Source organism: Pavona decussata, unplaced genomic scaffold, assembly GCF_977016875.1.
Source record: "Pavona decussata unplaced genomic scaffold, jaPavDecu1.1 SCAFFOLD_69, whole genome shotgun sequence".
Taxonomy (NCBI): domain Eukaryota; kingdom Metazoa; phylum Cnidaria; class Anthozoa; order Scleractinia; family Agariciidae; genus Pavona; species Pavona decussata.
This window is the reverse complement of record NW_028145488.1, coordinates 804,225-818,316: the sequence shown is the minus strand read 5'-3', so window position 1 is coordinate 818,316 and position 14,092 is coordinate 804,225. Positions and strand designations below refer to the sequence as shown.

Genomic DNA, 14,092 nt, shown 5'->3' with positions numbered 1-14,092 from the left:
GAGAACGTCCAAAAAAAACTATAAGCGTAATAATCAAAACAACAACACTCCGCGTGCATTACTTTTTTTGGTACATTTCTTTGCCATCACTGCATGACTAGGATGTGAAATTTCCCGATGTGACGTTTTATGGAGGACGTAAACACACGACGAATTTTTCTTACCCGTTCTAAACTTGGGTGCGGTCTCCAAGAATTCAACTTCAGGAGATATCACCTACATTTAATATTTAAAGTGAACTGGACTATTCGCGAGGATGTTTCAAAAAACGCGGATTCGTTTTAATAGTGACGTTTTCGCTGCTGTCGCCGTCGTTGCTAAAGCTTCAAAGTTTACTAAAACGGCTGCGAGGGAGACTATATGCCCGCGCGCGTACTGTCAAGTTCTGAGGTTATTTTTTTATGCGCCCCTCGGAAAATAACCCCCCCCCCCCCCCAACCGCACCCATTTGCAGGGTTCGTGGTTCGTACGGGTCATGGAAAATCTGGAAAGTCATGGAATTTTAGAATTTCATATTTCAGGCCTGGAAAGTCATGGAATTTAGGTGTGGGTCATGGAAAGTCATGGAAAATTATGTTTATTAAAAAATTACAAAATAAACTGGGTTTTTTGTGTAGAAAATAGTAAAAACATACCCAAAATGAAAAATGATTTCCAAGAAAATGGTCAAATTTAGGTCATGGAAAACTTGGAGAAGTCATGGAAAGTCATGGAATTTCAAAAGCTCAAAAGAGTACGAACCCTGCATTTGAAACGGCAGTTTAAAATTGCATCAACAGACTCAAAAATTGGGACAACCTCGTACAGCAAAATACACAGTACCATATGACAAGACGGTACTGCTCGATAGCTTTATTGGAATGAATTTTCACAGTATAATATCTAATCCACAAACTCAAAAGGTAGCGCTACTTCTCTTTACATGAAAACGTTATCATTGCCGTTCATTTGCTTACACCCTTTGTGGCATATTGCTACCCGAGTGCAACCTTATATCATGAGGTTTTCTTCAATGTGAAGTAAATTCTGTGTTGAGAAATGAGTTAATTTAGCTCCACGACTAACTAAGCAGCTCTAAAAACAAGACGAATTTTTTTTCTACCTAAATACTTAATTGACAAATAGTGTTGGGTAATTTTACAACAAAATGTACGAGCTTTGTTATAAAATGATTTTAGAAGCAAATAAGGCTACAAATAGTCTTCTTTTTCCGTGCACAAACGAACGAGCCAATGGGGAAAAGGGTATTTTCCCGCGGCTTAGCCGCCAAGACTTAATATTCCCGCACTGAAAATACCACCAGCCGCACAGGCAATTTAACTTGAAATAAAGCTGTCTGTTTCCTCTCGGACATTAAACTCCCCCCGAAAAAACACACAATTTCGCTTATATCAGAAATCTTACTGACCTAAACTATTTAAAGAGAGTATGTCGGTGTTAATCCACTTGTAAACAAGCGATATATTGGTCGTAAATTTGTCCAATATTTTACGTAAACTATAGCTAAATTGACTACATTGTACGACCGCACACGAATCTAGCCTACACTCTCTTCTGAAATGAGAAATGTGACTGCATGAAGAAGTAGATTTCTGCTTTTTTTTTTTTAACATGATGATCAATACTTAATAAATTTTATGAAAAATGCATCTTTTATAAAAGTATGACATTTTAATGCCAGGATATTCATTATTAAACACATTTAAATTTTGTCAGATTCTGTTTTGTACTTAATGTGAAATGTTAGAAAACTTCACAGCTAAAGGCTAAATCGTTTACGTTCACGGACAACATGGTCTGTTGAACTTGTCGTCACGCTTAACTTGCGTTGTTCTCCCAGAAAAACGGGCAAAAATCACCGTAAATCCGCCCAAAAGAGCGGTTTTCAATTGGGTCTTGCAAAACCAAACGTAATTGCTCTGACCAATCACAACAGACATAACCAGCACAATGAGCCAATCAGAATTCGAAGCAATGCCAGGCATTAGACGCCAAGCGCGGGAAAACGCGTGCAAGCAAGTCACAGTTTGGTTTTCGTTCTCATTGGTCCAGAAAATGGCGCAAGTTTTGCTAAGCAACCACAAAGCGCAGTAATTTAAAACCAAAGTAAACGCGATAATACTTTCGACACTCAATTGAAAACCGCTCTATCCCCACACAATGGCAGTTAAATGACCCACGAGTCCAATAGAGAACTGATTCAATTCCTGTCTATAAATTGATTTATATCTTACTCAACAGAAACGCGATGCATAGAGCGGTTATCAACTGAGTGTCGTAAAACCAAAACCAAAGTAATTACTCTGACCACTCGCAACGGATGTAAACAACACAACGAGCTAATCAGATTTCGAAGCAAATACACGTAACTGGCGCCAAGCGCGGGAAAACGCATGCGGCGAAAACACGATTAGTTTTGGTTTTGCTTCTCGTTGGCTGAGAAAGTGGCGCGAGTTTTGTTAACCAATCAAAGATTGTAGTAATGCAAAACAAAAGCAAACGCGAAATTACTTTCGACACTCAATTGAAAACCGCTCTAATAGTCTAATATGCCAAGAATTTCGTCCATTAAGGACAGACTATGAAATTACAAACTTTGTCACATAAGCCTACAATGTTAACATTGGTTAACATTGCCAATATATTCCCTGTTTTGCTATGATAGTCCGTGACTCAGACACAACTCAGCCTAAAGAAGCGTTGTCTAGCAAATAAACCAACAAAAAATAGATAACAAAACAAACGCTTATCCCTAATAATTACAAAAAAATTGTAACTGTACATTAATTATTTCGCTATGACGGGATGGTGCCATTTTGACTTTGAAGACGCGCCACGTGAACATAAATCTTCAGCGCAGGTCCGAGTTTGATTGACATACCGGTGAGCACGTCATTTCTTGACATTAGCAGCAAAGCCTTGCCATCAATTTCCTACAAAGGTGAGAGAACGGTAGCAAATAAGACATGCCTTTTAAGGGCATTCAAAGATTTCTCTAAGTCCTTCGCTTAATGCGGTGATCAATTCGAACCTTCACCTTCTCCTCCCTCCCCTACCCCCCCCCCCCCCTCACCCCCCTTTCCGGCATAAACTCGGCAGTTGACCATTTTCCGTGCTCAGGGAGTAAAGCACTTCACGCGTAAGGCCTTCCAAAGGGAAGGGTGGGGGATTTGAACTTAATCTGGCTGGAGTAGGAAATTTGAACGCACAGACACTTTGAAGCACCCTCCAAGAGCTCTTTCGTGCTCTGTGGGTAAACAAATATGTTTACGTTTACGTTTTTATTCAAGGAAAATGACTTCTTTTTCATCAAAATCCCAAACCAGTGACTATCCTTACAAGGTGATTGTATATTAATGGCTTGGACAGACGTACTGAGAGAGTTTTACTCTAAACAATTTATTGTCAGAAATTCTCCCAAAGAAAATCACAGGAACTGTAAGCAAAAAAGTATAGAGAAATTTCATGTCAATACTCACCTGATTTTGAAACGACTTGGCTTCCTCTGGAAATCCCAATGAGCTGAAGAAAGACACGACTTCCGTGACTGTCCAAAGTGAAGTGTCTGGAGGAAGATTACTTTTCCCTTTTTCTGTATCTTTAGCTGAATCGCGAGCTGAGACCAACGGGCCTTTGGCAGGGGAACCTGCAGAAAATAAAACAGCCACATATGTGAAAACGAAGCAGATAATTTGTCTCCTTACTAGGCCTGCCACAAGTCGAGAAAGCGAGCGACAAATTCGCGACAGCGAGCGGACCAAAACCAACTTAACATAAAAAGTGAAGGAAAAGGAAAGGGATTTTAGAAAGTCTATCTTCTTACAGGAATTCAACTGTAAAATCTGACAGATGAGTAGCATATTTTTGCCTAAAACATGTTACAAAAAGAACGTAAATGCACATTTTCCTGACGTAAGTTTTTTGGGAAAATACGACGTCTAAAAGAAAGAGAAAAATACATGAAACTATAACATGAAGAAGAACTGTCCACTGCTCCCGCTAAATCTCAAAAACTGTATTTTGTGTAGTTCCTTATAGAAAAACGATTAATTAATGTTACACTATTCTAAGAAAAGATGGCTGTCAATGCTTGATCACCATTAAAAATACTGTACTCATAAATTCAAAACTCCATCATTTATTATTTATGCCCACAGCTGTAGCAAAAGTTCATTTACGCACATTTTCACAAGGTTGAAAGTATAGTTATTATAAGTAATAAAAGATATTTGAAAATATATGTACCATCAACTCTCATATTAAAAAATGACATTTTTGTAGATTTAGTGTCTGCAACTAAGAGGGTCTGTAATAGTGGAAGTTATTGTCAGTAATTCTTTTTTGCCTTCTCCTCCTCCTCCTCGTTTCACTAGTTCAGCCATAAATGTTTTGTAAATATATGCTTCAGGATCTCTTAAAACAAGAATGTTGATTGGTTGTTGGAAAACTCTTTTGGCCAATCAGGTATGTTTTATTGTAAGTGAACTGTATCAAATCAAAATTAGTAGAAACAGATCCAAAATCAAATTGAAATGTTTGTATCACGATTCAGCTGTACCGCAATCAATTGTTTTATGACTACAAGTGATATTGAATCAAATATAAATTTCATTTGGAGATTGATAATTGAAAAGTAGTTAATAAATACCTGGCAAGCCATTTACAACAGTCTTTCCTGTACTCATTGCCGAGCTAAAGCCATTAGATTCGCTGTGACCTGCTATATCCCCATTTGTTCCTCGTGTAGGGTTTACTTTGGTGTCGATTGATACTTTTGACTGGCTCAACATTTCTAGTTCTCTCTGAACGTTCTCAGCATCAACTTTGAATTGAAAGTAAATCATTAGAAAAGAAATCTAAATAAGCATATGTAAAGCCTCCGTTACACGTTGAAACTTTTAGCTGAAACTTGTGTGCAACGGCGCTGCAAAACAAGTTTCAGCAGGCGTTGCACAGTGTAACATGATCCGTTTCGTGAAACTTTTTTGAACTTCCACTGCGGGACAAGTTTCACGAAAAGTAGAATGGCTTTCTACTTCTGCAATGGCTCGCAACGGTCACAGCGGTGAAAAACGAGTTTCACCGTGTAACACCACTTCGTGAAACTGGCCCCGTTCACCATTGCACACAAGTTTCAGCTAAAAGCTTCAACGTGTAACGCCAGCTTAAGTGTAAGGATATTCATCAAGGTAGTGACCAACTGTCACCTTGGCCCTAGCCAAACTGTGATGTAAATCCAGGAGGCAAGGGTTTCAGGAAAAGAAAATCCTCACTGAATTCTCTTACATCTGCACTCAGGGCTTAGAATACACCAACAATGCTGGATGATGATTAACCATAGGTGAGTACATGTATAATTATGAATGCTTTGCTCAGGACCGTGTTGGTGTACGTTTTCTTGGAGTAAGTCATGCATTAGCCACCAAGCCCCAGCACCCAGTCAAGCCTTAACAGCATGGCTTAAGCTTGCAGCAACTTTAAACCACGATTTCACAGCAAAAACACAGCAAAATGGGTAAAGAAGAACTTGTCTGGACAGCTATCTACATTTTACATAGAAAACAAAACCAGAAAAACCCTACACATTATTTTAGACTTAAAGTACATGGACAGATAGCTTTGGTGGCCAGCAATCATATTAAGCAATTCTTAGTCCTACTTCAGCTTAGTATTGGTGCTCATTGGACAAAAAAAGAGTGGCTTAGACTGCTTATATCTTGATAACATTTCAAAGCTGTTCTGCAGGGTTTCTTTCAAATTGCTTTCCTTCATTAACAAAGTCAGTGTAGCGATTGCCTGGACATGCTAGGCTCCTATCTAATTAATGTAGGTTGGGGACAATGGGGGAATTGCCAGTTGCCAACATAAGAATAGTCCACTGAGGGCTAGGCTGGTTGACGGCACTAGACGCCCATGGATACACCACAGATTGATCTGCTATTACAAATTATATGTGAGGTAGTTGGTTAACAGCGAATAACGTTTAAACTTTTCCCTCACCTTGAATATGGATATCTTTTACTTCAACAGTACATTCACCCATGACATCTTCATCACACTGTAAGCGCATTTCATCTCCCAGCATCAGATTACACCCACCATCTGATTTCAAGACTGTGTCTCGATTCACAAAGCCACTGGATTCGGAAAGACGTACTGGATTTATGGGATGATTTTGACAGTTGTAACAAACCCATTTCCCTATCGACAGAAAGGAATAATTCATTTGATGCACACACATAAAATCGCCGATGAATGAATGTAAAGTTCTGCACACTGTACCAAATCAGGTATGGTTTTATGCACTAGAGCACAGTGTACACCAGTTTTAATGTGATTTTGTTATCAGTGTCACTGCACCACCCCAGTCTTAAAGGTGAAACACTTTGTATCAGATACACTGTAGGTTTTCATGCTCCTCTGAATGTGATACACTGTACATGGACAGATTTACCAAAATAATTAACATTCCATAAAAGGTTTCTTAGTTCATGAATTTTTCTACCTGCCTCAATTAGCTTTCACTATGATTATGCGGGTAGTTTTTGCCTGAACAATATGAAAAAGGACTTTTAAATAGAATGATGACGATGATGATGATGATGATGAATTGCTATGGCAAGGTAACGTGGCAACAACAATGTGACATATTCTGTGCTTTGATGTTTACATTATAATGGCTCTATTAATTTCAATAAAGGTGATTTCCATGATGAACATAATTCTTAAATCACATTCAACAATCTGATGGAGCAGCCATCTGTATAATTGTTTCTCAAACTCATTATTTAATCATTCATCAAGCAAAAACAAAGCAAATCACTACCGTCAAGGAGGTTTTGAAATGTTGTGATCTTAATTATTATAAAATTTTGTGAACTTCTGCTTTGAATTTCTCCAAGAATTATCAATAGTTTGAGAAGCTATATCAAACACTTGAAAGAGGTTTTCATCCTATTTCCAAACACCTCGAAGTTGGTTAAAAAATCTTGGCTGCGCCTCGTTTTTTCCAACCTACTTCTCGGTGTTTAGAAATCGGGGGAAACACTCTTCCTCGTGTTTGATATATTATGGTGATCAAGCAACATGAAGATCCAATCATTAACAGTGAAACATTCTTCAATGGAAATTCCTTTTCTTCGTGTTGACTATGTTAATTGACCAACTTGAAGGTGTCCTTCAACGCATGAATACTTCCTTGGAATAAAATTAATTCACTTTAACGGATATAATTATTACCAATTGGCATGGTGGCTAGTGGAGGTACATGGCACTGCATATGATAACCTTTGTCACAAGCATCACAGAACAATAAACTACTCTGTGAAAGAAAGCAATAACATATGTTAAGTGGAATGCTGTATATGAACCTATTTAATTATTGGTCAGGAGAGGCTCATGTTTTTAAAATCATTAATAGATAAATAGTAATGTTGAATATTAATAATAACACAATTCACATACTGTACGTGCAGATCCCAAGTTTACATAACACGTGCAAACAACATTGGTCATTTTAGAAGGGAGAGTTTTAGTTTGCAATACAAGTATATGGTGAATTTGGATACATAAACTTGTATGTAGAATTGATGACAAAGGGCTTACTGTAAATTCTCAAATAAAAGCCTCTGGCATCTGTTTCAAAGATCTGGCATTTACTTGAATCCAGTTTTTATCAGGCATTGGTACAATATAAAGATATAGAGACAGTCTGAAGGAGCTACATGTAACTGAAAAAATATAGATGATAAGACTTACAATAGTTTATTATGTTGTGGTTTAAATTATCTTGAGTTTTAAATTTGTGTTAATGTTGTCCCTTATTATTATTATTATTATTATTATTATTATTATTATTATTATTATTATTATTATTATTATTATTTGAAACGTAAGCAAGCGAAAATTAAAGTTAATAGCTGATGTTTTGGCGTCATCATGACACCATTCTCAAGGCAAAGTGGATAAATTAATGCAAAGATTTGATTTCTATACTCTACAGTCCCTATAAAAATTATATAGAAATCAAATCTTCGCATTAATTTATCCACTTTGCCTTGAGAATGGAATCACGATGACGCCGAAACGTCGGCTATTAACTTTAATTTTCACTTGCTTATGTTTCAAGAATTCATTACTGATCAAAATTATTATTATTATTAAATTATTATTATTATTATTATTATTATTATTATTATTATTATTTTGTGTAGGTGGGGTGGGAAGGGGTTGCAAACTAAATAACAGCAGAATCTCTCTCCTCCGCAGAGGTTTGATGGGGCGTTATTTGTATCCGCTGAACGAAGTGAGTGCAGGCCCAAAAGCTGAGAGGGTTGACTTGGCGGCGAACCTCTGCCAGAAGCATGTCGTTTTCTTGTACATCCTTGTCGTTTTCTTGTACATTGATAGATTTCTCGGTCATCTCTAAATTTGACAGTTTCATTCTTGGCGGAAGTCAGCATTTACTTTGTCTCTACAGTTTGCGGTCGTTAATTTTAAGGTGAGATTTCACCATTTCTAGAAAAAAGCAAAATCGTTTGTATTCGAAGCCCCCCTTGAAACCCGTGGAGAGTGGACTTAGTACATTTCGCTTTGTGAAAGTCGACAATAGTCACGAACAAATAATTGCTTTTTCTGGGCTCGAAAGGCCTTTTGGCCTTTAATAACCTTATTTTAAAGACAGTTGTTTCATCGCAGTAAATAACAAGCTTCCCGTGAGAACTAAATGCTAATTAAATCACTGAAAGATCATTATAACTTCTTCTGATTAAACTTGTTTACAAGATAAAAATTAAGTTTGGTCGTTTCGGAGTATAGAAAAAAATACGCTTTAATTAAAACATTAACTAAAGCTTACTTGCTCTAGTCTCTTTTAAGACTGAATTGACAGTTTTTGTTTGGTCTCAGCTGGCAGACGTTTCCTCAATAAATCATTTCTTTGCATGCACTCTTTCATCTCCACACGATCGCCGCTCGTGTAACTTGAATTTCATTCTTGTAGTGATGATTCAAAGCATCACAGCAAAATAAAAGCGTTTTCTAAACAGTCATCATGAGATAAACAAACTTTCCCCGATTTCTAAGCATGTAGGTAAGTTTTCGTGAGTAAATCTCCCACATCGCGCAACATGACAATTTCACAAACACCCGCCATTTTCATGACATAAGTACGCACACCACCCTAGTTATAAAATGACTCCCCCGGATCGCAGCCATATTGGGCGTGGTTTCTGGCAGAGGCTCCCGCCGTCGCCTTCCACGGAATTTTACACCTGCACTCCCTTTTCTCAGCGGAGCCTCTGCGGAGGAGAGAGCAGCAGAATACAGTTTATGAAGTAGAATCCATATGAAAATTAGCCATGTGGAATTTTTCGTGTTGAGCCAATGACATCACTTTCTGTAATTTGAGCCTTAACTTCCGGAACAAGGCCAAGTAATGCCGGCCGTGAAATCTCGAATAAAAAGTTAAAAAAAAATACTTCCAATCGCCATAAAGGATTGAAATTTGGTAACGTGAGTAAGAAGGTCATATTCTACACGAAAATGCAAAAAGATGGAAAATGAAATTTTCGTCCCAGGGGCACTTCAAATTTTCTGTTGCTCCGATGATAATTATCTACAACTTTGGCCTTACCCACACCTTCCTGTCACTAAATAAAATCTGGAATTCATTGCCTGTTTCATTGATTAGTTCACCGTCCATTTCTGCTTTTAAAAAGAAACTTATTTACAGCAATGTATCATCTGAAAGCTGATTAAGTTTAATGTGTGATGTTTTCATTTCTTTTTGCTCAAGCCACATTTTAATTTATTTATTAATAGCTAGTCTCTGGAAATCTATTCATACAAGCTAACAGCTTCATTCTGCTTCCTTGTCACATTTACTGAATGTTCAAACTGTTCAAACTGGCAACCAAATAAAATAAAAGTATACAAATATGGAACCTTGATTCACCAGGAAAACCCTTCCCCAGTAACACAAAACAACTAAACTCACAGGATCTCCACTGTCGTTACATATAATGCAGGCTTTACAGTCAATACACTGCCATGCACTTGCATCTGAGGTTATTCTGTGCACTAGCTCTGGTGAGTAATTCATACAACTTGGGTGCGCTGCAAAAAAAGTCAAAATGATGTTCATTTTTAAGTTGAAAATTAGTGATGAGAAAATTTGACCTTTCAATGACTCCATGTTGTCAATATCAATGGATACATGTATGCAATGTAAAGGTGATAAATATATTTACCTAAATTTTTGAAAGGTGGCTGCTGAAAACTTGAGCGCTGTTAGTGAGATGACGCAGCCCCAAGAAGGTTCAGAAAGATGTAGAAGAGAAAAGAAAACAGAATGAAGGAAGACAAGGGAGGGAGAAAGTGCAAAATGTTCAGGTTTGGCATAAATGGAGTCAGCTTGTCAGGGTTCAGTTTTGGCTTCTTATTGGTATTTCTAATAAGAAGCATTTCAAAAATCTGATGCTCAAGACAAGTTTTCTTCAGCATCTGATCATGTCTGAGGTGTTTTCTAGTGGCGGAATATTTGTGCTCCTCAATGTGCTGGTGGACATGACAACACATGTAGCTGATATAATTTGCATTGGACAAATCACATTTGAATTCATAAACAATACATTAACATAGCTTTAACTATTAACTTGCAATTTTAGCCAAATTCCACAATCTCGTTTTTTGGCAGTTATGTGTGGCAGCCTCGATATTTTCACGAAGCCATCTCGGAGTCTCAATTTTTTTGCAGGGCTAAGGGAGTCTCCACATCCAGATTTGCTGTTTGTTTTAATAACTGGCATCGTCTTGTTACTTGATATAGAATTTTAATAATGCTAATTTCAAATTTCCGAAGAATAAAATTAATCCCAAATTGGTTGAATTCCACAAAACTTGTTGCTAACTGCATGAAGGCTCATTTTTAAGACTTCTGTACAAGCTTGTGCTTGAATTTCAATTTCAAGAGTCTGAACTTCTCATGCTCCCATTTAGAACAGTTTGAAGTCTAGGTCTCACAATTTCAAAACTCAAAATGTCTCTGGCTTGCAAGGAAAAAAATGCTAGTCTCGCTGTTTCACAAAGTCTTGCATTTACCTGGTACTATTCACCACCCCTTAATTGGTAACAAGACTTTGTGTATGACATATTATGAATAAACAAGTTGGACTCCACACACAAGGTTGTACTGACAATAACCTAAGCCACTCCTATGATTCCGGATTGAATTACATTGGAACCCTGCCTTACAAACACCTCGTTAATAGGACCACCTTGTTATTAAGACCACTTTTTTGTGTCCCAAAGGAATTGAAATTCCAGTCATTTCCTTAGTTTCACAACCTCATTAATCCGACCAGGGTGTTATTACAACCACATTTTCACAGATTTCAGTTCCACTATAGACTTGTTAGATAGATTAGTACGCAACTTAAGCAGTTGCAAAAAGAAAGCCTGAAAACTTGGTTGATTAGAGCAGTATTGTACACCCCCCCCCCCCCCCCACCACAACCTATAAACCAGTATCCCCAGTTACCTTTGTTCCCACAATCTCTGCATATCAACAGATCCTCTGGTTCTCCACGTCTGTTCGTTGCTGCAGTTTGGAGGCAAAAGTCACAGACTTGGTCGCAGTCTGGGATTTCTCTTTCTGGGCTCTAAAAGGAAAACACAGAAGGTTGAAATTAATGCAGTCAAAGCGACCACCAAAAATGCCATGATTTAGTGATCAATTACAGGATGTGGTCACTTACGAGAGGTGGTCGCACATGGAGGTTCGATTGTACATAATAAATTATTCAAAATTATAATTGAAGGGTTGAACACGGCAAGGACCTACATGTATAGATGTACACTTTTAGGTTAAATTTGTTGCAGAAGAATTAAAGCATTTCAATGGTGAAATTAGCTTGCCAAGAAACAAATTCTTGTCAAGTAGAGCTAACTTGGAGACATTATCATACAAAAGCTATCATGTACAAGTCTACAAGTCATGCATCTTAATGTGAAAATGTGACGAACAAGATTCTGGATTTAAATTAGCCATCCGGTTTTGTCCGTCGATTTGTCAGTCTTGTAAGACACTTAATAAATAATTAGATGACTTTTACTTCCAAACAGATGTCCACCCCATTTGCACATTAAAATGACTTGTCCGTCTGAGCCAACTTATTAGTCCAAAAAGTTGTCCCTCCACTGTCTGCCCTGTAGTGTTAATTTTAACAGCTACAGTGTTATACCTGCCAACTATTTCTGAGTCAAATGTGTAAAATTGTCGTCTTATCGTGACCAGGATTTCCGAAAATGTCCCAGCCCCTTCCGAAGATTTCCGATAACTTTCTGAAGACTTCCTAACGTTGCCGAAAATGTCCAAAGATGTTCCGACGACCTTTGAACACTTCTGATGAATGGATTGTAGACGTTTGAAAGCTTTTGCGATTGTTATAAACAGGGTGTTGTAACACAGTTAGGACACAAAGTCAACATTAAGCAACTCTTTGGGCGAAATTGAATTGAATTTTTGTTATTAATCATGTGTTAAAGAACAACTCATCCAGATTTGTGAGTCATGAGGTGTGAAAAATTGTCCTCAATGCGGGAGATTGATGTCTTTAGTCCGCAGGTGAGACTCATGCATAATGTATGAGAGTTGGCAGGAAAACACTGTAATGAAGACCACACTTAACATGTGCAATGTTTGTCCTTCGCAAGTAAGTTCCTAACAACTGTTTGGGGGTTTGAAATGGAATTATTTGGGCTCATGGCAAGAATCCATGGCTCCCAAAGAGAGCTGGCCATTTTGGCCAGGGAAGGAGTCACCATTCAGCTGCATAATTTGCGAGAGCTCCTGACGAGAGACAAGAAACATACTGTATCATGCGAATTAACAAATAATAGGAAACTGTATGGCCCAGATTATTAATGTAAATTAATCATTCGATTCAATAACCTTACTTATATTTACATTCAGAATAACGATACCTAACAATGGATATTAACTTTAAAGCTCGATTGTATTCCGGATTAAATAAAAAATTTACGATTAGTTTATATATATATGCTTTACCAAATACTTAGCTTACTTTTTGACCCAAACTTTTAAGTCAGGCAGTGGTGACATTGGTGTTGAACGCTTTGATCAAAGCTTAATTAAACGCGGAAATTGAAATCCACGTCAACGTTTATAGCTAGTACACGCGCTCACGACTGAAAATGGCATACAAAATGCCTGCAAAATATCCTAAAAGCTACAAGTTACTAATATCATCGGCTTCTAATTTGGCTACTACAGACCAAATTACCGACCAAGTGCTATCAGCAATACTGAAGACCTACAATAGTTTTGAATAGGTGCGATTGTCGTGGCAAATTCATGTTAGGAAACCCTGTAAATTTACGACAGCAATCAGCATACGCGTATCTACTGTGATCTCGTTTGTAAGGCTTTAATATCTCGTATTTTGGGAAACCAACCTCTGCAGATTCTAGTAATCGATACATCCCGTCACTCAAACACCAAATTCGCCCATGATCCAAGTCTTCCTTCAGTGCAATCTTGATCCTCGCCTTCAGATTATGGTAATACGGGTGTCTAGCGGTGATGAATTTCTCGATATCCACTGCGCTGACGCCGTAACCACGATCAAGCGCTCGAATTGCTTCGCCCACCCATCGGGCCGCTCGCGAAACTTTGCCGGACCCAAGAACTCTATGCCAACCGGACGCGTTTCTGTAGGAAATTGCACCTTTAAAGGACCTCTTTGTCACTATTCCGCTGGCAATAAGCACTGATAAGTCTTCCTCTGTGTCTCGCTCATCGATTCCGTGACATTTTTGCATCGTCCGACAGATTCGCTCCAAGTCGGGCCGTGATTTCCGACTGCGAAGCAAGTTTATGCATTCTAGAATCCAGTTCATGTATTTGGGACGTTTTTCGGCCATGTTAGGTACAGCGAGACGATGCCGGGAAGAGTGCGAATTAATTTTTCAGTTGAAGTGGGATATGGAAAGTTTCGTTCTGCAAGAGGAACGCTGTCGGCGCTACCACCTAGTTTGCATACCCCAAGAAAAATGCAAATTTTTCACGCAA

General features: G+C 38.1%; 1 protein-coding gene across 1 annotated transcript; it reads right to left on the bottom strand.

The window, feature by feature from the left end:
- Window positions 1–802: 802 nt before the first annotated feature.
- On the bottom strand, window positions 803–14,053 carry LOC146477668 (histone acetyltransferase KAT6A-like). Its single transcript, XM_085113130.1, has 8 exons — window positions 13,477–14,053; window positions 11,540–11,660; window positions 9,998–10,116; window positions 7,240–7,321; window positions 6,001–6,201; window positions 4,649–4,822; window positions 3,480–3,646; window positions 803–2,933 (listed from the first exon to the last, which is right to left on the bottom strand). Exons 1-8 carry the CDS (start codon window positions 13,942–13,944, stop codon window positions 2,796–2,798), a joined length of 1,470 nt encoding a protein of 489 aa, XP_084969256.1. The 5' UTR covers window positions 13,945–14,053; the 3' UTR covers window positions 803–2,795.
- Window positions 14,054–14,092: the final 39 nt, after the last annotated feature.

Bases quoted from the DNA above. Each gene is read 5' to 3' on its own strand.
- LOC146477668 (XM_085113130.1), bottom strand. From the start codon at position 13,944: ATGGCCGAAAAACGTCCCAAATACATGAACTGGATTCTAGAATGCATA. The intron at 11,661-13,476 runs GTTGGTTTCCCA...TTTTCCTTTTAG, and splicing joins GATTACTAGAATCTGCAGAG to AGCCCAGAAAGAGAAATCCC. The intron at 7,322-9,997 runs GTGAGTTTAGTT...TTTCTTTCACAG, and splicing joins GTAACGACAGTGGAGATCCT to AGTAGTTTATTGTTCTGTGA.